The 26,157-nt window shown below is 39.1% G+C and overlaps 1 protein-coding gene and 1 pseudogene across 2 annotated transcripts in view; one reads left to right on the top strand and one right to left on the bottom strand.

The window, feature by feature from the left end:
* Window positions 1–26,157, top strand: part of SIDT1 (SID1 transmembrane family member 1) — a 95,471-nt gene that overhangs the window by 32,871 nt on the left and 36,443 nt on the right. For both annotated transcript variants that reach the window (XM_059687836.1, XM_059687837.1), the window contains exons 3-10: window positions 238–408; window positions 8,769–8,814; window positions 12,400–12,501; window positions 13,376–13,459; window positions 15,370–15,457; window positions 16,842–16,913; window positions 17,268–17,361; window positions 25,313–25,356. In XM_059687836.1, coding sequence (XP_059543819.1) covers window positions 238–408; window positions 8,769–8,814; window positions 12,400–12,501; window positions 13,376–13,459; window positions 15,370–15,457; window positions 16,842–16,913; window positions 17,268–17,361; window positions 25,313–25,356 — 701 coding nt within the window. The remainder of the gene's footprint in view (window positions 1–237; window positions 409–8,768; window positions 8,815–12,399; window positions 12,502–13,375; window positions 13,460–15,369; window positions 15,458–16,841; window positions 16,914–17,267; window positions 17,362–25,312; window positions 25,357–26,157) is intronic.
* On the bottom strand, window positions 4,049–4,384 carry LOC132229271 (large ribosomal subunit protein eL43-like; annotated as a pseudogene).

Genomic DNA, 26,157 nt, shown 5'->3' with positions numbered 1-26,157 from the left:
AAATTCGGAGAGAAGTGAATTGCAATAAACATCTTTCCCAGCTTGTTCACTGAGTCTCTCTCTCTCTCTCTCTCTCTCTCTCTCTCTCTCTCTCTCTCTCTTCTTCTTCTTCTTCTTCTTCTTCTTCTTCTCTCTCTCTCTCTCTCTCTCTCTCTCTCTCTCTCTCTCTCTCTCTCTCTCTCTTCTCTCTCTCTCTTTCTCTCTCTGGCTGATCTTTCCCTCCATTGGCTGCTACAGATACCAGAGGACCTACAACTACCAGGAAGTGAGCCGCACCTTATGTCCATCAGAAGCAACCAATGAAACAGGACCGCTGCAGCAACTGATATTTGTAGATATAGCATCCATGGCACCCCTAGGCGCCCAGTACAAACTGCTGGTTACCAGGATCCAGCACTTCCAGCTACAGTAAGCAGGACTCCCTGGGGCCTTTCTCTGTTCACTCGTCTGCTCTTCCTGCGCATGTGCCTGCTCAACCCAGCTTCCTTCCTTACAGATCAGCACTCCAGAAGGACATTTTCTACTGGGCACATTGTCTTAGCACCTTCTGACCTCTCCTGCTCACAGATGGGCAGCAGGGCGTTATGTGCTCTGTGCAATAGTTAGGCAGTAGGAAACTGGTGTGGAGAGGAAGGGTGGTTGACCTCCTAGGTGTCTGTTCTCAGGGATGGGTGAGGGCCCTGTCCTGTCTGCAGTCCAAGCAGGTGTCACTGGTGGCTGGGTATTTTGTATTACCCTCCTGAAAGAATTTTTGTTTTTGTTTTAAGAAAGACCTTAAATAATTTTCTTCTATCCTTATTTCTATTCCAGTTTTCTTCTCCCAGGTTAGGAATGTGCATAGTTAGAAAATAATATGTTATATGGCTTTGTTCTTTGTGCAAAAACTAATGACTACTAGTATTTCCTCCTTTTCCTCGCACTTTCATTCTTTATGACAAAATCAGTTGTGATACAACAGCTCAAATTGTTCATATTAGAGATGGATTATAACAAATTTAGTTAATGATATTGTCCCCAAGGGATTTGTTCTAGCCCCAAGGTTACCCTTGTAAAACATTATGTAAATCTGTGTGAAAATTTAAACAGAAAGGCTAAGCCTGTTCCTTAAGAAAGCCAGAGACTTCAGGGACTTTTCTGCACTATCCTACTCTAAGCTCAAGGCTTTGTAAGGGTTTAAACCATCTTCTCCCCTCTCAGTGTTATATATATGTATATATGTACACACACACACACACACACACACACACACACACACACACACTAGAGGCCTGGTGCATGAAATTTGTGCACCCTGGGGGGCGTCCCTCAGCCTGGCCTGCACCCTCTCGCAGTCCAGGAACCCTTGGGGGATGTCCGACTAATGGCTTAGGCCTGCTTCCTACAGGGAGTGGGCCTAAGCTGTCAGTTGGACATCCTTAGCACTCCTGCGGAGGCGGGAGAGGCTCTCGCCACCACCGCTGCGCTTGCCAGCCATGAGCCCAGCTTCTGGCTGAGTGGCACTCCCCCTGTGGGAGCACACTGACCACCAGGGGGCAGCTCTTGAGTTGAGCGTCTGCACCCTGGTAGTCAGTGCATGTCACAACGACTGGTCGTTCCACTGTTCGGTTGATTTGCATATTAGCCTTTTATTATATAGGAGATATATATATATAAATAACACAGACTGGTTTTGTAAATAAAGTTTTATTAGAACACAGCCCTGCCCATTTATTTACATATTGTCTATGGCTGCTTTTATGCTATAATGACAAAGCTGAGTTGTGAGTAGTTGGGACAAAGACATTATGGCCTGCAAGCCTAGAATATTTACTCTCTGATCTTTTAAGAAAAGGTTTGCCAATTCCTGATATAAAAGAGCAGACACATGATTAACAAATTTGAATTAAACAATTCATTTAGAAAACTGCATTCCAAAATGATAGAATACCTAACCTTTTCAAGTACATGTGCAACATTTACTAAATTTTCCGGGTTCTAATACTTATCTTAATAATTTCAAAGGACTGAAATCCTTTATATGGAATTGAAATAGAAGTAAACCACAAAATGGCAGAGAAAATCACAAATATTTGGAAATTAAGTATCTATGTCTAAATAACTTATGAGTAGCCCTAACCAGTTTGGCTCAGTGGATAAATAACTTATGAGTCAAAGAATATATCATAATGAAAATTAGAAAATATTTTTAACAAATAATAATGAAAATATGACATATTTAAACTTCTGGGATGCAACTAATCACTGCTTGAGGAAAATGTATAGCTTCAAAAGTATATGTTAGAAAAAAAGAATGGCTGAAAACCAGTGTGTTAATATCCATTTCACAAAATTGAAAAAAGAATGAAAATTAAACTCAAAGAAAATAAAAGGAAGTAATAAAATAAAAGCATGAAAAAATGAAATAGAAAACAAATCCACATGGCCAAAATGAACGAAAACACAAGTCAATTATTTGAAATGGCTAGTATTTTTTATACCTTTTTAAAAAATAAAAGTGATAAGCAAGCCCATTGAGGGAAAAATAGGCAAAAGATTTTAACAGATACTTCACCAAAGAAGCTATTCAAATGATCCCAAAACACAAATTCACTAGCTCTCAGCAATACAAATTAAAATAACAAGATTTCACTACAACTACAAAATTGCTATAATTTGAAAGGTTTGACAATGCAGTTCCATTCCTAGTAACATACCTAACTCCTAGATTTATGATTGTGGTATTCATTTAATAGAATACTACACAACAATAAAAATGAACAAACTATTGGTATACTTAACAACAGGGAAAACTCTCACAAACACAATGATGAGATAAAGAAGCCAGACAAAAGGGATCCATACTGTGTGACTCCTTTTATACAAAGTGTAAAAACAGACAAAACTGTTTCGTAGTTTAGAAGTCGGGGGAGTGGTATCTTTAGCAAGGAAAGAGGAAGTGCGTGGTTATGTTTGCCTGGTGAGAGTCCATTCGGATATATGCTTATACTTTTCTATGTATGTTATACTTCAATAAAAGTTTTAAAAATCCAGAATATTTAAGCACAGTATGTACTACTATTTGGCAGCCTGTATTCTGATTAGAATTTTCTGTTCCATTATAAAGTGCTCCTCAAATTTTTTGAAGTTAATTTATAGAGAAGTCTGACGCCAACCGAGGCACTAATAGGAATCAAATGTTTATCTTGGTCTTCTCTACACCCCATGACAGTGCATATGCATAGAGACAGATGGACACATGGATGAATGAATGGTTAGAAGGAGGGAGAAATAGGCATGGCATTTTTCCAAGTCCTCCATTAATTTTGGCATAGGAAAAGACGACATGGTAATTCAAGAGCCAAGAACCACCCTTCCCCCGCCCCCCCCCCCCAAAAAAAAGGCAGGAGAAGATTTTCTGATGGAAAAGGTCCACCCAGATCAGTTAAATCAGTCTCCAGCAGAGAGGTGTGTGCATTAGTACATCATTTCTTCGTTTCCTAGGTGATTCTAATGTGCAGCTGGAAGTGAGAACCAGTTTCTAATTATTGTGCTTATGTTGGATTGTTTTAATAATTAAGCCTATTAATGATGTTAAACAACATGAGAATTCATGGTTATACATTGGAAGGAGGTGAGAGCACATCATTTGGACAGAGTGTGGTTCCAGCTTTCAGCCTGGCCTTTACTAACTGGTTTCTGTGCCTTTGACCTGTCACTGTCACCTGATGGCAGTGTACTTAAATTCTAGGGTAAGGAGATGGTAAGGGCAAATAGGACAATGAAAAGTTATTTGAATAGAGAATAATAAAAATGATAAGAGCCTGAACATAGTATGGCAGCAATAACATCTTAAAGGGAAGACAAGGGGTCAAGTAAGATGCCTGGGGATAATGCACAAATTCAACAAATATATGTTGCAGAATAAAAATATATAGTCGACATGAGTACTTGCAGCCTTCGACCCTCAAGACCTATGTAGGGCTCTTGGGTCATTGCTTTGAAAGAGAATTTTGAGTGAGATAGCCAGCTACCATGCTGTGAGAAGTAGATTTTTTTGTTTTTCTTCTTATATAAATTAACCCATTTATTATAGGCTCATACTGTTTCCAACTGTGGAGCTTCTATTGGTCTTTCAATTCCTTCAGTCTTCTGATGGCTGACTTTACTGTGATGGCAGAAATGGTGTTGTAGGTCCAGCACCACCAGCGACTGTTTTCATGCAGGAACCACAGTGCCAGATCCCCATGGCTCACCCTTCATCTTGGTTTTGCCACAGAAGGAGCAAGCGTACTTGGCATACTGGCTGATTTCAATTTTCTTCACCATTTTCCTGAGGGAGGCACCATAACGGGTCCCATGTTTACCGACGACTCCAACCTTCTTGGTGCGTTTAGCCATGTTGCCACGAACTGAAGAAGTAGATTTTTTGAGGAAATGGATGAGTGAAGAGGTTTTTTAGACCATTTTGCTCTGTGTCATGTCATCAACTTTGATGTTTTGGGGTAGACTACAGTAATGATTTACATTACTTTTCAAAGTTGTTGTTGAATGCTATGTCTGGCAGAAAACAGTGCTTTAGGTGGGAGCAGGTGCATCCAGGTTACTTTACAGCAATAGAATTAGGACAACTTGGTGATTAATCTAATGAGAAGTAACTAAAAGGGAGGAATTCAAGATAACTCTAACAATGATGTTCAAAGTCTGGTGAGGTGTACTGACAAACAGACGTAGTGGGTCAGGATCAGGGAAATGAGAGAACATCCCATTTTGATCATGTGGAGCCCAGCAGGTGGTTAGTCTTCTGTGACTGGAGCTCAGAAGATAGCCCTGGACTTGGCTGGACATCGAGACTTGAGATATACTAGCATTTTAGTGGCTTTTGTGGCAACTGAACATATATGTGATTTTTTAATGTCAATTGAATATCCTACATAATAAAACCCTAATATGCAACTCTACCGAACAGCAGAACAACCAGTTGCTATGATGCACACTGGCCACTAGGGGGAAGACACTCAACGCAGGAGCTGCCCCCTGGTGGTCAGTGCACTCCCACAGGGGGAGGGCTGCTCAGCCAGAAGCCCAGCTCACCGCTGGCGAGCACAGCGGCAGTGGCAGGAGCCTCTCCCGCCTCTGCAGCAGTGCTAAGGAACCCTTGGGGGATGTCCACCGAGGGGTCCCAGACTGTGAGAGGGCACAGGCCGGGCTGAGGGACAAATGTGCACAAATGTCATGCACTGGGCCTCTAGTATATATATTTGTGTGTATATGCTGGTATATATGAAAATGTATGTGGCTAAGGAAAATGAGGAGATCAAAAACAGGCTTATGGATAACACTCTCATTTAAGGAATTGTCTGAGAAAAAGGAACTATCAAAAGAAGCTGAGTAGGCACAGTCAAATGTGTGGAAGAAAACCCACAGAGCCCAAGGTAGGAAAGTTTCAAGACCAGGAGTGGTTGTCAGTGTCAAATGTCACGAGTAGTCACTAGATTCAGCCGTTAGGAAGTGACTGTTACCTTTAGCAAAGGCAACTTCAGGGAAATGCTGAGAAAGGGGTCTTGATATGTTTTAAGGTAGAAAAGGATCCTGATAGCAGTGGGAAGAGGATAGAATGAATGAAAGATGCAAGTAAAACACTCTTAAGAAGCTGGTTTGTGAAGGAGAGGGAGGATATAGAATAACATCAAAGAAGGGAAATACAAGGAAAACGAAGGGTTATTGTTGGGTTGTTTTTGTTTGTTATTTATTTTGAAAATGGTTGAGACTAGAATATATTTATAAACCAAAGGGTAGAAAGGCAAATAAAAGTGGATTTTGTAGAAGCAAAGTCCCAGAGAAGGGAAGGAAGTATAGGATTTAGCGCATATGTGCAAAGTCTATACTTACACTAGAGCGATGGGGTGGAGGGTTACAGTGGACTGGAGCATCGGTAGGGGAGGGTTGGGTAAGCAAAGGGAGTTCCTGACAGATGGCAGTAAGCAGATAAGAGGAAGTGATATTCTCAAGTCCATAGTACAGTGAATAATAGGGTATAATTTCCTTCTACAACAAAGCAGGGGTTTAGAACGCCTTCTCTGACCTGTGAAAGGGGCTTGCTATCATAAAGTAGATAATATGCCCTGACTCTCACAGTCCTCTCTGGTACTCACCTCAAAAACCACTTAGCTTTTGTCCTTACTTCTCTCTCACCCTTTCTTCCCATCCCCCTTTCCCTTTTCTTCTGTGTGATTACTCCCCTGTATATATTTCTCTTATCTTCCCCATGAGCCTCCCTCTTCTTCTGTCTTATCTGCATGCTCATCTCTCTTGATTCCATCTGTCCCTTTTCTCTTCCCCCTCTTCCTCAAACTAGCCAAAACAAAGGAACTAAGTCAGTTTTCAGTTTTTCTTATACTTACTGAATAATCATTTATTTCCTGGGTTTAAAACAAATAAGATGGAGTTTTTATACTTCTCTTTCTAAAATTAAAGGTGCACTTGAGTCGGCAACTGACTTTGTTCTGTTGGGTAATGACCCTTGATAAAAACAAACCTCCCCCCGCCCCCGTCAGAGCCTATGGGGAAGGAAGCAGAACTTTCCATGTGTAATAGACGCGATGTTTGTTTTACACACACTGTTGACTCCATGAGAAAGGGATCACTTAAATGTGACAATCTTAACGAAAACAATGTGTGTTAACTGTTTGTGTGTGTTGTACTGGTAAAGAAAAAATAAATAACAAGAAAAAAAACTCAGAAAATTCAGATCAATACTCATACATTCCATTACAACTGGAATTCAAGTGATAGGGAGGAATATAAAAACGTATTTCTGGCCAAAGGAATCTGGTTCCTTCTGGATATTTCATGATGTGTGTTGCTAGCCAAGAAAATCAGTGTCCTTTTTGTTCCCCTGACCTGGCAATGAACAGAATGGTTGCCCTGGTAACGGCAGATGGCACTCCCCACACCAAGAGGGCGCTACCTGGCACACACAGCACTGTGGGTTCTCACTCCGGCCGGCCATGGCATCTCAGGAGCACATACACAACTGGACTTGACACTGACTTTGTGGCTCTTTAGGTGACTTAAGGCCACAAGCTCTCAACTGTACTTCAGCAGAATCAATCCTCAACACTGAAGGTTATTTCTGTTGAGTGTGGATATGTAAAAATTGCATCCATTGCTGAATTCTGAGCCCAGTCTGTCAACAGCCTAAATTGCTGGTCATTTAGAAATAGTGCTCAAATTTTATGACTTTTAAACAACACCTCCAATTATAAATTTCTTAAATGTTTTGGCATGCCCTTTCTAAAGGAATCTTTAACACAATTGTTTAAAACTATTTAATTTTTATAAAAGGAAAATTAGGAGTGGACAGAAAGACTATTTAGAGAGCACCAGGCTATGAATCTGGGGAGGGACCTCAGGAGAAGTTCAGGTTCAGATTCCCAGAAATGCAAGCCACATTGGAGGGTTGAGGGCATGCCATTCCCCAGGTGCGGACACTGAGAGTGTGGTGTGGGTTTGTATGAGTGATCTTCATGGCTAAGATGAGGCAAAACCCACCACAAATAAAAGGCTAAAGCAAAACTGTAATCGAGGACCAAACTTGTCTTTGTGTTTTCCAGCCTCTTGGACTGTTTCACATACGTTCATTCCAGACAGCACTCTGTGCCACAAATGTGTGCTATCTGCACGCTCCCCAGTCTCTCCTTTCCTCTGCGCTGGACCATTGCTGTATTTCACAGAAGAATGAAAGAACCTAATCCAATAATTCACAGCAAATTATCACCTGGAGAAAAAATAACTCCATTATATTATTTTGGTGCTATTTGCTATTTACTGCCATAGACAATTTCGCCTTTGGGATAACTCAAGATTTTATAATCAACTAGAGGCCCAGTGCACAGATTCGTGCACCGGTGGGGTCTCTCAGCCTCGCCTGCAGGGATCGGGCCAAAACCAGGTCTCTGACATCCCCCAAGGAGTCCGGATTGTAAGAGGATGGTTCTCAGGTGACGCACCCCAGAATCAACCTTCCTTCTCTCTGGTTCTGGGTGCATCACCTGAGAACCGCAGTTGCCAAATCACCACAGCTTGGCAGCTCCTGCATTGAGCATCTGTTCCCAGGTGGTCAGTGAGCATCATAGCTACCGGTCAGGCAGTCAAACAGTTGGATGGTTGTTTAGGCTTTCATATAGATAGGTAGTAAAAGAGATCCTGAAGGCAGTGCCTAACCCAAAGAGGACAAAATCTTGGAGGAGAATTTCAGCTGGTGTGGCAGACAATTGGGGAAATACTTGTGGGCAGGGAGAGTATGCTCCTATTCCTAGGGACTGTCCAATGGCGATTATCTATTCACCACATTTTTTACAAAAATGATCTTTTCCCATGGTTACATCAAAATTATTTTGAGGTGTTATCTTCATTGTTGAAAAGAACCTCCCATCTTCTCTTCCTCTTTCAGCCCACTTCTAACACCTAAACCCTGTGCTTGATTATAATATCTTAAGAAAATCCAAAGGCAAACGTAAACAAAGTACGTACTTGTATAGGTATGACTTCATGGGTATTTAAAGGCATAAAATTGACTCCCTCCCCAATTTGGTCTTTCCTGAGAGTTGAAGTTAGCAAATTTCCATGCAGTTTACTTTCTAAGTTTGATGAGAACAGACTTCCCTTCACAAAGGATAAGGCTTTCCTAGCATCTGGTTTAAGATGGCTTTCTTTTAAATAAATAACTTTTGCTTGCTAATTTATTATGTTTTCCTCTCATTTTCCCTTCTCCCACTTACATTTCTCAGGACAAATGTTGCCTTTCACTTCACTGCCAGCCCCTCTCAACCTCAGGTAAGTGAAGGGTGTCAAGGTTATGATTCTATTAGTGTTACCCATAGTGTTACTATGGTAATAGGTGGAGTCAGCAAGTGGTATTCTCCTTCGTATTTCACAGCTTAAGATGTATTTGTATTTTTGGAATGTTATTCATGTCACTAGAACTTTGGACACAACATTTAATCTTATCACCTGAATTGATGTGAAATGGGAGGCATGATATTTGTAGATATTCCTTGGCTCAATTTTCATTTAGCAGGTCTACTATGTGCCTACTATGTACCAAACAGTGTTAAACTGTACTTGGTGGTGGGAAGAGCAGGATGAAAAAGGGAAAGATGCAACTTCTGCCCTCATGGACCTTTTATAATCAGGATGGGGGTGAGGGACAGAGAAGTAGAAGGCCAACACTAAATGGATACACAAATGCTTAATTCTCCTGGAGATACAATAAAATAAAACAGATTTTAATTTCTACAGTGTTGTGGATGAATAAATTAGTTTCTCCTACGTAAAGAGAGAACAGGGATGCTGAAAAAATTATAATAAAATTAGATATTTGTGTTGTGCTCTCCATTAAACTATAATTATATATAGAATAAACACATGAAAATTTTCATTATTTAAACTGCTTTTCTGGTGACACTTCTGGCTACCTTTCTTTTTTTTTCTTTCATGGATTCTGAAGAAGTAAAGTTTAGGCAATAGTTTAAAACAGATTTATTGAATGTGCTGATATTTATTGTAAATCTTCTGCAGGCTGTAATACAGTTTTAGTCACAAATGGCTACTTAATTTTTGTCTTGTATGTACTAAAACTAGGATTAACACAGTAAATGGACTCTTTTGTAAATCTGTTACAACCACTGTGTGATGATAAATATTTAGCAACTAATTTTTAGAGGGAGGAAAAAAACCCTGATTTGTAAAATTTGCCCATGTCTGTGGCATAAATACCTTCATCACGATCAACTTCAAGATGCCAAGGTGATGTCATTGAACACAGAGTTGGGGAGAGATGTATACAATCAGCTCCACAAATCCGTATGAGCTGACTCCCACACATTTCTTGATAAATTTCTCAGCCTCCATAGTGCCTACCTACTGCCACCCAGTGATGGAAGAGGACTACAGGCTCGCAAACCACTGCCCTCAACATTTATTGGCTAGTTAATTCATGAAATATTTGAAAGCACTAGTTAATAGGTGCTATGGGAGATAGCTAGAAAGGGAGGAAAAACCTTGCAGAATGAGTATACTCTAATAGTCCTGTTCAGAGTTATAGTAAATATGATACAGTGAATGCTGTAATGCACTTTCAGTTTGTGGACTGAAAATCAGTGATGATTATATATTACGGCTTCGTTTTCTTTTAAAAGGGTGTGTAAATACTAAAGCCTAAGTAGTTTGTCTATAAACCCCAAAGTAGAATAAAATGTACTTAGAACAAACTGATAAAACAAAATAGAAACTCTTCAAGATCTATAAAAGACTCATTTGTTATTAATTGTTCCCATTTTGGCCTGAATTCTATATCCTCTCCCACTGTAGAAAGGATTTTCCATTCCTATAAACTCACCCAAACTATTGCGCATTCTCAGACAACCTTCATCATCACTGTCTGCCTCTATTCTTGTAGACAAACGCAGGTTACAGAAACTGGGCAGGTAATCAGGCTCCAAGAGGATGATTTTTGGCCTAAATTCCAGTCATGGCTTTGGGTACTTGTTATTTGCTTATTTCTGATAAAAAATAGGTTATCACCCTAACTGGTTTGGCTCAGTGGACAGAGCATTGGCCTGAGGACTGAAGGGTCCCAGGTTTGATTCCAGTCATGGGCACATGCCAAGGTTGCAGGCTGGATCGCCAGTAGAGGCCATGCAGGAAGCAGCCAATCAATGATTCTCTCTCATCATTAATGTTTCTATCTCTCTCTCCCTCTCCCTTCCTCTTTGAAATCAATAAAAATATATTTTTTAAAAAAGTAGATTATCAAGGCAAGGGTCAAAAACATAATATTAAGGTTTCTGTAGTTGTCTACTGCTTGCACAAAACCAACCCTATAATATGCATGTACACTGAGTGGCCAGATTATTATGACCATCCCATCAGTACTCATTGACACTTCTAAAAATACTGAATACTGAAAACTTCCTAAGCAAACACTCTCAAGGTTTTATTATTATTATTATTATTTGCATAACTAATTCACTTCATTGTACTGATGGGGTGGTGATAATAATCTGGCCACTCAGCGTATATGTTGCTCATTATTGCTAACAGTAATCATAATGATGCTCTTGAGTTACAAAGGTTGGTTTCCCTAAGAACCAAGAACACCTCTTGGTAATTCTAGAGGATTCACCTTTGGAAGAGCCCTGTATTATATGAATTTGAATCAAAATGAAAATGCAAAATGAGGTCGGTTCTTAGGAGTATTGCTATCTATTACAAGGTGTGAACAGATTTCCAAATAGCAGTGTTAATGACAGTCCTTAATCTTGAGAAGGCCTTGGGTTATTGAAAAACATTCTATTCTTATTGCTCTGGTTTTCAGAATAAGGTTAGTAAAGAGGATGTTGCTATGCAAAATTAAGTTTTGACATATTTTGCCTTGCCTTTAAAGTGATAGATTTATTAGAGTCCTAAAATATGGGCTTGTTTTGGTTGGCCCCCTCAAAACCTTAAGCACGTACTTTATGTCAAGTTTCTCAACCAGTTACCATATTTATAATTATTGGGCAGAAGTCCCCTTTCTTCATTATTAGTAACACCTTTAAAAGTTAGAGTTAATAATTTTTTCAGGGGATTTATAATCTAATTAGGTAAACAGTATTACCTCTTTCTATTATATTTCCTGATTCTGATGATATGTCAGAATCTAAATACTTTTAGAGACATCTTAGCCTGCTCCAAATTGAGAACATATATTTCAGGGGCTGGATGTAAAGTTTTGTCTTTGAATCTAAATGTCCTCCCACTTTATTCCAGACAGAAAAATGAATTATTTAGAAAAAAAAACTAGGAGAAGGGTGGATTTATTGCTAATTCTTGCCAGTAGGAAGCTGGTTAAGATTCTTGAAAAACAGGCTTACCTGCTTTACAAGATGGAGCCTCATATTTCAAAATGAACATATGGAAGTAAATATTGCCTCATATTACATCTCACATATCCCTAATTCAAAGGTTGAGAGATCTTCTTTAAAAAAAAAAAAGTTTTATTGCTTTGAGAGGAAGGGAGAGGGATAGAGAGATAGCAACATCTGTGAAAAAGAAACATTGATTGACTGCCTCCTGCACACCTCCTACTGGGGATCGAGCCACAACCCAGGCATGTGCCCTGACCGGCAATATTGTATGAAATGCCTACTTTTTTTTTACTCACTGATATAGTCCTAATCTCTGGCACAAAGTCCCGAAGAGAGAAGTTGCTCAATACTTGTGAGATGAATGGCTGACTGAATTCATAGAGGTTTACTGAGATGTGCATCTAAACTTTGTGCTTAATATTAGAGAAAATGATCCTACTCATGTGAAAATAGTTTGAGTCCATGACTGTAAACATTTCTTAAGGTTAACAAATATTTTTCTTATTCTCAGTATTTTCTATACAAATTTCCTGAAGATGTGGACTCAGTTATCATTAAAGTTGTATCTAAAGTGGCTTATCCATGTTCTGTTGTCTCCGTCCAGAATATCATGGTGAGTCTTAATAACTTGTCAACTTTCCAGTGTGGAGCATTATATTGTCTCAGGATAAATGAGAGAGAAGGGTGGAGGATATGTCTGTGTATCTCCTGAAAAACTGCTAAATACTAAGAACAGCATCTCGGGCAGTCAATGTATGCAGACATTGGTTTGGAGCAACAGAAAATAGTTGACTCCTCACCAAAATAAACAAAGGGATAAAAGGAGGCAGGGAAGGAGGGATGATCATGACAAAGTACAAGGAAGACGAAGTTGTGGACTACAGGAGAAAAAATAGAGGCCTACCACTTGTTCTAAGTTTTTAAAATGACAAAAACTTTCTGATTTCGCTCACATGTGGAATAGAAAACAAAAAAGTAACAAACAACTAATAAAACAAAAACAAATTCATAGGTACAGACAATGGAATGGGAAGCGGGTAGGGAAAAGAGTGAATTGGGTAAGGGGGTCAAATATATGCTAAGGAAAGAACTAGGCTTTTGATGGTGAGCATGCAATAGAGTATACGATAGAGTTTATAATGTTGTACACCTAAGATTTATACAATGTTATTAACCACTGTTACCTCAATAAATGTAATTTAAAAAATTTTATTGTAACATTAGGCCCTTTCTATCAGGTGTTAATTTAAAAAGTGAAAAGGTATTAGAAACCTTAGGACAACTTTTCAGTTCTCTTCCGTATAAAGAGACCTAGACTTCAGAGGACAAGCACCAAGTTTTAGGGAACTGTCTCATGACTGTTCTGGGGGGAAACTTTTATGGTCTATGGCTTAGTAAGGAACTCCACTCTGTGTGCATAGTATGTGAAGCATAACATGATATGATGTTAGTGATGATTTCCTTTTTACCCCTCATGTACATTACAGTGCCCAGTGTATGATCTTGACCACAATGTGGAATTTAATGGTGTCTATCAGTCCATGACCAAGAAAGCTGCCATCACACTACAGGTGAGACGTCACTTCTGTGGTCACCATTATTGATGACAGTGTGTCAGTTTACCTACTGGAGCAGCATTCAAAGGGAATGCCATTCACTGTGTGCCTTGGATCTCTTCCATTTCCAATTGGTTTTAAAAAAAAAAGATTGAGCCCGGCCGGCATGGCTCAGTGGTTGAACATTGACCTATGAACCAGGAGTCACAGTTTGATTCCAGGTCAGGGCACATTCCCAGGTTGCAGGCTTGATCCCCAGTGTGGGGTGTTCAGGAGGCAGCCAATCAATGATTCTCTCTCATCATTGATGTTTCTCTCTCTCTTTCTCTCTCTCTCTCTCCCCCTTCCTCTCTGATGTTGATGGTTGACATGGATCAACCCATGATTTTGTGCGTTTGGGATTCTCAAAACAAATCCACTTTTCCTCTCTGAAATCAATAAAAATATATTTTAAAAAGAAAGGAAGAAAGATTGACATGCAAGAAATCAAAACTTGGGTGATCCCAGACAATGCTACTGCCAGATGCCCCATGCCCCCTAGGGAATCTTGGGAACCCATAATGCAATGGGACATATATATCTGACAGGCTGCCTAGAAAGGTAAAGGCAGAATATTTCAATCTACTCAATGGGTGATGCAAATTTAGGGTAAGGTTATCTCATCCATTGAGAGCAATTAAATGTAGAAGAAGAATTTGTATCAATAATAGTAAGAAAAAGAGGACTTAAAAAAAAAGAGGACTTTAGCTGGGCAGAATGGACAGCCTTAAGGAATATGGGGTGATAGAGGAATAAAGGAAGACAAATATTTGGTGACAGAAAATGATTTGACTTTGGGTGGTAGACACACAATGCAATATACAGATCATGTATCATAGAAATGTACACTTAAAACCTATGTGGTCCTATTAACCAATGTCAACCCAAGAAATTTAATATTAAAAACATTTAAAGGAATATGGACCATATTTGTGCAGCAGTTTGCCATTTTGACATTTGTAATTAAATTTTTATTTCAATGGTAATTGTATGTTTGGCAATAAATTGTTACTTCTCCTTTGGCCCATGATTCTGTCTTTAGCCATTTTCTCAGAGATACCAGAAATTTTGGGATGTTAAGAGAAAACAGAGTTGTAGAGATAGAATGGACCTTAAAAGATCATCTTCCCAAGCATGCTCCATTCATGGATAAGGAAACTGGTACACAAAGAAGCGAACTTAGAGAAAGTCAAAGCCAGGACTAACGCGAGTCTCCTGGCTTATCTTTGCCTCCCTAAACTAAACTATTTATTTAACTGCTGACCATATGACTTTTAGGAAAGTCATTTATCATTAGACTAGCGGCCCGGTGCATGACATTTGTGCACTGGGTGGAGGTGTGGGGGGCACTGTCTCTCAGACCGGCCTGCACCCTCTCGGGAGATGTCTGCCTGCCGACTTAGGCCTGATACCCCCCAGGGATGGGGCCTAAGCCAGCAGTCTGACATCCCTCTCTCAGTCCAAGGCTCTCGCAGTCCAGGACCCCTCGCTCCTTACCACCCACCTGCAATGGAGGCAGGAGAGGCTCCTGCCACCCCCACTGCGCTAGCCAGCCATGAGCCTGGCTTCTGGATGAGCAGCACTCCCCCTGTGGAAGCACACTGACCACCAGAGGGTAGCTCCTGCGTTAAGCATCTGCCTCCTGGTGGTCAGTGTGCACCATAGCGACTGGTCATTCCACCATTCAGTCAATTTTCATATTACGCTTTTATTATATAGGATTTTAAAATAATAAAAATCTAATATAGTTAATTTTAAAATAAAGCTCATTAATTTTTAAAAATATTTAAGTATAAATTATTAAACATAGGCTATTGGCATTATTTATATGGTGCCTATCTTTCTTATCATAAGAACATATCATAAGATTGTTATGTCTTATGCAGAAGAAGGATTTTCCAGGTGAGCAGTTCTTCGTGGTGTTTGTGATAAAGCCTGAAGATTATGCTTGCGGAGGATCTTTCTTCATCCAGGGTAAGAGAGAGTGATGAGAACTTGGCTACTTGTAAAAACCTGACCCAGGGGAATGGAAGGGAAGTCAAAAGCTCACTTTGGCCCTATATGACCATTTCTAGTTCCCAGTAAGTGAGGGCCATCAGCCATGACTTGAGAAGGCAGCTGAGAGATACTTGAGAATAAAATAAAGGTAAGAAAATGATAAATCTAAAAGTATTAGTGATACTACAAAAGGTCACTTAGTGTATTTCAAGATCTTATGCTCTCTCAGACCACATGAAGTTGGCTCTTCACTCAGCAAATATTTGCTACTAGAAAGTATTGATTTGTATACAGCAGACCAAGGTCCATTTTCTAAGATTGGTTTGGTAGCCAAGAGTAGTGGAGCCACTTATATTATTCAGTAGTGATCATTTCCATAAGGATGTGCAAGGAAAATTGAGTTCTCAATTTTGGTTGCAAAAATTATACCTTGCAAGATAGCAAAGTGGGACAATGACCATGACAGAGGTTGTGTGAGCTCTGAGGCATAATGCAAATGGTTATCCAGTTACTGAGGAACTACTTTGGGAATAGAATAGGTTGTTGGAAAACACAGGTCCCCAGCAGCTGATGTGATATGTGATCAACACAGAGAGATGTTTATTGTTGAGTGTAACATGGTTCCCTTGGTATTTAGGTGAAATTTCTGTTCCTATATTCTTTAATCTCTTAATTACATCGCTTTATAGAGTTCTGCTAATGTCCAATGTTCTTTGTTAAACTACATACTCTTTGGTGACTATTTAAGAAAAAACAAGTTCTCACTGGCTAGAAAATACAAGCCAAAATACACCGTGACTTCCTATTTTCGTAGCTGTTTTCTTCATATGTCTGTGGCATGTTGAGCCACGTGGGTGTCAAATAAAGGGTCAAGCCTTCTTCACTGAGCAGGGAGGCTGAAGTCTCATTTGCCTCAATTAGTGCTATCAACTGCATCCAATTTGAACGTTTAGCCAGAAGGTATATTCGATGATGTGAAGGTTTGGGAGTTAGGTTTTCCTCTAGTTCAGTGGTTCTCAACCTTGGCTGCACATTAGAATCACCTGGGAATCTTTTTAAAATCCTGATTTCTGGGCCTCATCCTCCAGAAATTCTGTTTCTTTGTTATGGGGTGGGGCCACAACATTAGTAACAAAGAAACAGAATTTCCGGAGGATGAGGCCCAGAAATCAGGATTTTAAAAAGATTCCCAGGTGATTCTAATGTGCAGCCAAGATTGAGAACCACTGCTCTAGTTCTTGCTGAAAGAAAATTCAGCAACCAGAGTTAATTTTGGACCATTTTTGAACAACTGTTCAGATGCGAGGTGAAGAGCCTACTATCTGATCCATTTTTCCTTGTTCTTTTTTTTTTTTACCAGAAAAGAAGAACCAGACCTGGAATCTACAACGAACAAAGAACCTTAAAGTGACCATTGTTCCTTCCATTAAAGGTCAGAATTGGCTCTAGGGTTCAGTGGACAGATTCCTATGTCAGGCAGTCGATCATATAATGCAATGCTAACGTCATCCTTCCAGAGAAACATAATAAGAAAACTAACGTTTACCTTAGAGATAGAAGAGGGAATCAGAGCATTTTGTTAAATCCCTACTAAAAGGAAAGGGAACTCATTATGAACTGTACACAGGCAGCCGTTTGTGGAGAATGTCTGGGTGACCTTCAGTAGCTTTGCTGCTTTAACTGGAGGCATCTCAGGACTTAAGCATGAGTACGACAGGCCTTTGAATCTGTCTGTCCCACGCATGGTCCTCTTTTCTCCTGACTAAAGCTGTTTCTCTTTCCTCAGAATCCGTTTTTGTGAAATCCATTCTTCTCAGCTTCCTCATCTTCTTCTCCTTCTATTTGGGATGCCTGCTGATAGCGTTCGTTCATTATATCCGGTAGGTCAAGAGTTTCAAGAAATGTTAATCCCGTTGCCAGTCTCTGCTTAGTAATTGGAGCATTAGGCTTTAGAACCATATTGACTCACCCCTTAATTGTGTGACCTTGGGCAAGTTACTTAACTTCTCTGTATTTCAGTTTCCTCATCTGTAAAATGAGATAATAATTTACTTCATAGAATAATATAACTGCAGGTTTACGTCAATGTTCTGAATGGAATAAGTGCTGGTAAAATGTTAGTTATTTTAGCAGGAGTAATTTTAGCAGGAATTAGTTATTAATAGCAGGAGTAATATACTTTGATACTACATTCTTACTGTTGTAGCATCAATTTTCCAGTAAAATGTCCCTTAAGAGAGAGAAAAAAGGGAGATAATTAGGCTATAACCTGACCAAGGAAATGCCCTTTCTGAGAGTTTGGAGCTCCCAGTAAAATGAGCTTGTCTCTCCTTGCCTCCTCAGCAGGCCTGAACCTTGAGAATTCCATAGTTGCGGTCTCTGTGAAACAACTACGAAAGCATGGCAGGAGGTTTATATTAAACAAATGTTCTCTCTCCTCTCGAACGTGTAAAGAAAACAAAGCTAGCGTAGAGTTTTCAGATTATTGGGCAAGCTCCCATCTGTAAAAAAACCTCATGGCTCAGACAGTGATACAATCATCTCAGTGATGCAGGCCTATCTCTGACTCAAAAATACTGCTTTTTGTGACCTTTATGAAGGTTTTCAGTTAATAAACTGACGTCGAAAACCCTGGGATTATCACTGGTCATATCTGGAACCATCTCAGCACCAAAACAATTAAGGAGAATAATTAATTATAAATCATTGCAAAAAATAGAAATTCATGAATCCATAATTGATAAAGAAAAGAGGGGAGGAAGGAACAACCTAGATACCTGCAGATATATATCCAATAAATTTAACATAGTTACTAAAACTGGTACACATTAGGGAAAGGAGTTATTAACAAATACTGACAGTGTTAAGGAGGACACTTGCCTACAGCACAACACCAAAAGCTGACATAAATATGGAGAGAGTGCTGGAATTAGAAAATCATTGTTTTGCACAGATCAGGTTAAGAATCATCAATGGGTACTAAAACTAGGAGAAAAATCTGATGAGGATCAAGATATTTTCATGGTCTTTAAGTGTATTCCCACAAACTGCTTAGTAGTTGTAAGGGGGGAAATAGGAACCACACAGTGAAGAAATCAGACAATAATTGACTGGGTGATCAAAAGTATTATGACTGAGGAAAAGATAAACATCATGTGCCCCCAGATGTGACACTCTGAGAAGGACACAACATCACTTATATAGTGTTCCAGCCAGAGATGCATATTTTTAATATAACCATAAGGAAAAATTAAACTAAAAATGACAGTCATTTTATTAAAATTTGTCATAAAAGACAAAGAAAGGCAATGAAAATGTTCCAGGTTGAAGAAAATTAAGGAGATATGACAACTAAAGACAATACCTGACCTCAGACTGGATCTATTACCAGAAGAAAAATAAGCTATAAAGGACATTATTAGGTCAACTGATAAAATTTTAATACAGACAGTAGATTAGAGTCTAATATTAATGTTAAATTTGCTGAATTTGACAACTATACTGTGGTTATATAAGAGAATATCTTTATTCTATTTAAGCCTAAAAGTTCATGATATGTAATTTACTTTCAAATGGTTCTGAAAAAATGAGTGGGTGTGTATATATATATATATATATATACATATATATATGTATATATACATATATATGTATATATATATCAATTTGTACATATAGACAGAAAGAGACAACTGATAAAGCAAATGGAATAATATACTAACAGTAAGTGAATCTAGGTAAATGGTATGTGACTGTTATATTCTTATAAGAAGGTCTCCATAAATTTGAAGTTATTTTCAAATAAAAAGTTAAAAGCAAAGATTCCAGTCTACAGGCAAATATTATACCTAAAAGTACATACATTAATTATCAGTTCAATTAATTTCAGATTACAATCATTAACATTTAACAAGTACCTGCTCTGTGCCAAACTCTCTAAGCAGATGATCTTGTCTAATGATCCACAGCAATGGGTACTAGTATTATCACCATTTGATCGTGAAGGAAATTGAGGCATAGAGAGATGAAGCAATTTGACCAAGAATTCACAGCCAGTAAATGTTTGAAACCAGACAGCCGGACTCTAGAGCCTTAGCTCTTAAGCAGCCTGGTCAAAATGGGTGTAGAGTGGTCAGGGCATGTGAGGGAGGGCAGCCCTAGAATGGATTCACTTGGGAAAAAGGTCCAAAAAGCTTCCAGTTTTGACTCAGATGAGCTTCAATGTCATGGAATAAGAGGTTCGGCTCTTCTGCTTCTCTTAGGAAGACTGTCTCTACTCTTGATGTTTTAGATTTGAGGAGATAGGATTTCTCCTCTTTAGTTAGTTAACATGCATAGTCAACACACCGACAAAAAATTAAGTTAATAGCTGGATATCAATCTCTCTACAGTTGTTATTCAACCTACTGAAGTGAGCACAGTTTTTCAAAGTTGTGCTATAAGGCTCTGTTGAAACCTCAAGCTGTCAGATTACTTTGCTACAGTCAATGCATGAGCAGAGATTCTTTCCAAATATAGACAAACTGAAAATAGAAATCTGAAGACATAAGAACTAGTTGGCATTCTAAATAGGGGAATAGACTGAGGGAAAATGCTAATACAACTCTTCCATCATTGAACTAAGCAGAAATAACAGTTTTCTACAAAACCCAAATGAGTCCCCTGCCCCCCATTATTAATACATGTGAGGTTTTCAGTACCTGCTATGAGATTAGGATGGAAACACTGGTTAGAGCAGTGGTTCTCAACCTTCCTAATGCCGCGACCCTTTAACATAGTTCCTCATGTTGTGGTGACCCCCAATTTCATTGTTACAAATTGAACATAATTAAAGTATAGTGATTAATCACAAAAACAATATGTAATTATATATGTGTATTCTGATGGTCTTAGGCGACCCCCGTGAAAAGGTCGTTCGACCCCCAATGGGGTCGCGACCCACAGGTTGAGAACCGCTGGGTTAGAGATTATGTCCCTGCCCTCAAAGTGTTTTTATGTTATATTCTCTTGAACACATGACTAAACACCATTTTCCTCCCTTTCTCCAGACCCAATCTATTCAATATTTTTGGAGCCCCCACAATGAATGTGCAGGTCCTGGCCCAGGCACTGCATACCTATTCTCTTATTTGTTCCTCTCAACCACCCTGCCAGACATTGAGTTCAAACTGCTCAATTCTGGGTGCTCGTCCTTCTCTGGATACTTGTATTAGTTATCTATTGCCACAATAATGCTGCGTAAAAATCAACCATAAAAACGTCAGTGGCATACATCAATAAATACTTAAGTTTACTCAAAATCTGTGGGTCAGCTGGACTGGGCTGGGATCTCAGCTGGATGTGGTCATAGAATGCAACCAGCTGCTAGGCCGTCTAGGAGCTGGCTCTTCTGGACTGCCCTCAGCAGTGCTGTGCCTCCCACGCTCCCACAGACTAGCCCTGGCTTATTGTATCTCCAGGAGAGATAACAGAAGAGTGGGAGGCCTCCTGAAGACAAGGCTGAGAAATGGTATTACTTCCCCCTCATTCTGTGGGTCAAAACAAGTCATGAGGCCAGTCCAGATTTAAGACGTGAAGATACGGACCCACTTTTGATTGAAGGAGCTGGATAAAAGATGAGGTGTAGCCATTTTCAATGTCTAGCATAGTTCTCATTTACCATTTTTGCCTTTTCTCACTGGATACTGCCTGCCTCACTCGGGCTTTGTAAATCATTGAACTCCTCTAATGAAAAATTTTATCAGCTCCGAAACCTAGAGCAAGTGTGGGTAAAGCCTGTTAATACAAACACACAATCCAAACACATCATCTTTAATGAGGCCAAATATGTAATTGTTTGCCAGTTAATATCACTAAAATTGTTTTTAAAGGGGACTTCAATAGAGCCTTATTTGCCAGCTAAACAGGCCAAAATTGTAACTGCTCTCCTTAATGATATGCCTTTTTCATTCAACAAGTATTTAGTTATCATTTCGTATGTGGCAGGGCCTGTCCTAGAGGTGAAAGATACAGTGATGAACAAGACAAGCTAGGGTCCTGCTCTAATAGAACTTACACGGTACCGGGAAAAACATATAAGCAAGGAAGCAGTTAATAAAACAATTTCAGCTAGAGAGAGAAGAGTAAAGATTCTGGAGTGATAGAGAATGATTGCATTGGGGAAGCTACTTTAGATTTAATTAATTCAGCAAGGAAGACCTCTCAGAACCAAGACAGAATAGCAGAAAGGAGCCAGCGATGGGAGGATCTGGGAAGAGAGTGGCCCAGGCAGAGAACAAGAGCAAAAGCCCTGAGGCAGGGATGAATTTGCTGTATCTAGAGAAAAAAGAGATATGAAGAGAAGTTCCTCCACCAAATTACCAGGATCAGGAGTGTGCCACTTCTGGAGTCCCCGTCTGGAAGAAAACAAGAGCAGATAGCAAAGTACAGGTGCATCTAGCCCCAACTTTCCTCCTCCTCCACTCCAGCCTCATATTCAAAAGGGAGGCTCACTTTGAGGAAGAGTGTAATTCACATTTAAATTTTTGGTAGACATTCTCAAATGGTATACATAGGTTTTATATAATAGCTATTGAGATATAATTCACAGAACATAAAGTTCACCCTTTTACAGTATACAATTCAGTGGTTTTTAGTGTATTCACAGTTGCACAACCACCACCACTATCTAATTTTCATCACCTCCAAAAAGAAGCCCTGCGTTGACTGATATTACAAGATACAAGTTCAGTGTACAGAAATCAATTGGATTTCTATACGCTAGCAATTTACAATTTAAACATGAAATTAAGAAAAAAATTCCATTTACAATAGCATTGAAATAATAAAATACTTAATAACAAATTTAACTAATTAAAACTACAAAACATCCTTGAAGAAATTTAAGAGGACTTAAATAAATGGAAAGATGTCCCATATTCATGGGTTGGAAGACTTAATATTGTTAAAATGGGATAGTAGGTAGAATAATGGCCCCCAAAAGATGTCCACATGCCAATATACAGAACCTGTGAATACGTTACTTTACAGGACAAAAGACATTTTGCAGATGTGATAACGTTATGAAGATTATCCCAGATTATCCACATGGGTATAATGTAATAACAAGGGCCCTTATATAAAAGGGAGACAAGCCCTAACCGGTTTGGCTCAGTGGATAGAGCCTCGGCCTGCTGACTGAAGGGTCCCAGGTTCAATTCCGGTCAAGGGCATGTACCTTGGTTGCAGGCACATCCCCAGTAGGAAGTGGGTAGGAGGCAGCTGATCGATGTTTCTCTCTCATCGATGTTTCTAACTCTCTATCCCTCTCCCTTCCTCTCTGTAAAAAATCAATAAAATATATTTTTTAAAAATAATAAATAAATAAAAGGGAGACAAGAGGGTCAAAGGCAGAAGGAGGAGATGTGATAATGGAAGCAGGGGTTGGAGTCATACACTCTAAAGACAAAGGAAGGGGCCATGAGTCAAAAAGTTGAAACAACTCTCCAAAAATTCATCTGGAATAAAAAAAGACCCCGAATAGCTGCAGCAGTCCTGAGAAAGAACAAAGTAGGTGGGATCTCAATACCAGATATCAAGCTGTATTACAAAGCCACTGTTCTCAAAACTGCCTGGTACTGGCACAAGAACAGACATATAGATCAATGGAATAGAATAGAGAGCCCAGAAATCGGCCTGAACCAATATGCTCAATTAATATTTGACAAAGGAGGCAAGAACATACAATGGAGCCAAGACAGTCTCTTCAATAAATGGTGTTGGGAAAATTGGACAGATACATGCAAGAAAATGAAACTAGACCACCAACTTACACCGTACACAAAAATAAACTCAAAATGGATAAAGGACTTAAATGTACGACAGGAAACCATAAAAATTCTAGAAGAATCCAAAGGCAACAAAATCTCAGACATATGCCGAAGCAATTTCTTCATTGATACAGCGCCTAGGGCACTTGAAACTAAAGAGAAAATGAACAAATGGGACTACATCAAAATAAAAAGCTTCAGCACAGCAAAAGAAACCATCAACAAAACAACAAGAAAACCCACTGCATGGGAAAACATATTTGCAGATGTCTCACTTGCAGCCACATGAGATATCTGATAAGGGCCTAATCTCCAAAATTTATAGGGGACTCATACAACTTAACAAAAGGAAGATAAACAATCCAATCAAAAAATGGGCAAAGGATCTAAATAGACACCTTTCAAAAGAGGACATTCAGAAAACCAAGAGACATATGAAAACATGCTCAAAGTCACTAATCATCCAAGAGATGCAAATCAAAACAACAATGAGGTACCATCTCACACCTGTCAGACTGGCTATCATCAACAAATCAACAAACGACAAGTGCTGGAGAGGATGTGGAGAAAAAGGAACACTCGTGCACTGCTGGTGGGAATGCAGACTGGTGCAGCCACTATGGAAGACAGTATGGAATTTCCTCAAAAAACTGAAAATGGAACTCCCATTTGACCCTGTGATCCCACTTCTAGGAATATATCCCAAGAAACCAGAAACACCAATCAGAAAGGATATATGCACCCCTATGTTCATAGCAGCACAATTCACCATAGCTAAGATCTGGAAACAGCCTAAGTGCCCATCAGTAGATGAATGGATTAGAAAACTGTGGTACATCTACATGATGGAATACTATGCTGCTCTAAAAAGGAAGGAACTCTTACCATTTGCAACGTCATGGATGGAACTGGAGAGCATTATGCTAAGTGAAATAAGCCAGTCAATGAAGGAAAATATCACATGATGTCACTCATTCATGGATAATAGAGACCATTATAAACTTTTGAACAATAATAGATACAGAGGCAGAGCTGCCTCAAACAGATTGTCAAACTGTAGCGGGAAGGACAGGGAGGGTTGGGGGGCAGGAGGGAGGGGGGTAAGAGATCAACTGAAGGACTTGTATGCATTCATATAAGCATAACCAATGGACATAAGACACTGGGGGGTAGGGGAGGCCAGGGGATTGTCAAGAGCGGGGTGGGGGGGGGGGAAGGACACATATGTAATACTCTTTGTAATACTTTAAGCAATTAAAAAAAAAAGTTGAAACAACCAAAATGTCCACCAAGTATAAACCAATAAATGTGATATATCCATACAATGGATTATTAGCCATAAAATGACTGAAGTATTGATTCAGATGTCATATAGATGAACCTTGAAAACATTAAGTGAAAAAAGCCAGTCAAGAAAGACTACATATAGTATATTTCATTTATAAGAAATGTCCAGAATAGGCAGATTTATAGAGACAGACAGTAGATTAATGGTTGCCAGGAGCTGGGAGGAAGGGGAATAGGGAGTGACTGCTAATAGATTTGAGATTTCTTCGGGGGGATGATGAAAATGTTCTCGAATTAGGTAATAGTGATAGTTGCACAACTTTGTGAACATACTAAAACTCATTGAATTGTATATATTAAAGGGTGTATGCATTTTATGGTATGTTAGTTATCTGAAAATAAACGAATCTGAAAATAAATTAATGAATGTGTGTGTGTGTGTGTGTGCGCGCGCGCGCGCGCGTGCGCGTGCTCCCAAGCACCTCTAGGGATAGAACAGCTGGATTATATAGTAACTCTATGTTTAACTTTTTGAGGAACTGCCAAACTTTTCCTAAGTGGCTACACCATTTTACAATCCTACTAGCAATGTATCAGAGTCCCAAGTTCTCCACATCCAAAGGCCCATTTTTAAGAGATTCTGGCAGACAAATGTGCAATAAAGTCTATAGAGGACGCAGGTAAAATGCTGAGTTTTTCGCTGCCTTAGGAGCATGTGCATGTGCTTTTTTTGCAGGTTTCAGAGAAAATCCATTGATGGAAGCTTTGGTTCCAATGATGGTAAGAAAAATCCCTGGTTTCAAATCAAATTGATGTTATGTGTATGGTAACACTCCCATTTGGTACTCCTTTTGTCTTTATGTCCTTTGTAGTTTCCAATCCCTCCCTTGGTTCCTAACCCAAAAAATAGTCTAATCTGCAGCCTTTCTACAGAAAATGGAGCTCAGTGAGAACCAATAATTACTGAGATATGGAACTCATACTGAAAACTTTTTCTTGGAGCGTCCCTTGTAATTATCCACAAGTCCATTTGTCAGCCATGCATCCTTTTTAAAAGTAAAATCTTTTTGAGGATATAAATTGTTTATACCTATCCCCGAGTTGATTTATGAAAGATATTAAAAATGTATTGTTAATTCTAATTCAGAGTTTAATTTTCCCAAATTGAGATAAAGGTGTTTGGTTTCTTTTGTTCAAGTAACTAGAAAACTGAAATATTTGAGTCTAGAAATATCATAAGAATAATATCTCTAAGAAATCCAAAGTAATTGATTATCCAACCATTGTAATATGCCCTTTCCTCTACTCCGAGAATTTAAACAAAGGAATTCAATTGCCTGGTACCTTTTATCAAAACTTTTAAAAAATTAAATGTCTTCATTTTTTAAATTGAGATATATGACACTGTATAAGTTTCAGGTATACAACAAAAATACAATATTTGTATGTTGTGTAAAAGGATCACCATAATGAGTTCACTTAGCACTCATTACCACACATGCACATTTTTTTCTTGTGATGAGAACTTTAAAGATCTACTCTCTCAGAAACTTTCAAATGTACAATACAGGATTATTAACT

This window comes from Myotis daubentonii, chromosome 3, assembly GCF_963259705.1.
Source record: "Myotis daubentonii chromosome 3, mMyoDau2.1, whole genome shotgun sequence".
In the NCBI taxonomy this organism is placed as follows: domain Eukaryota; kingdom Metazoa; phylum Chordata; class Mammalia; order Chiroptera; family Vespertilionidae; genus Myotis; species Myotis daubentonii.
Note: the sequence above shows the minus strand (reverse complement) of the source record. Positions and strands in the feature narration are given on the sequence as shown.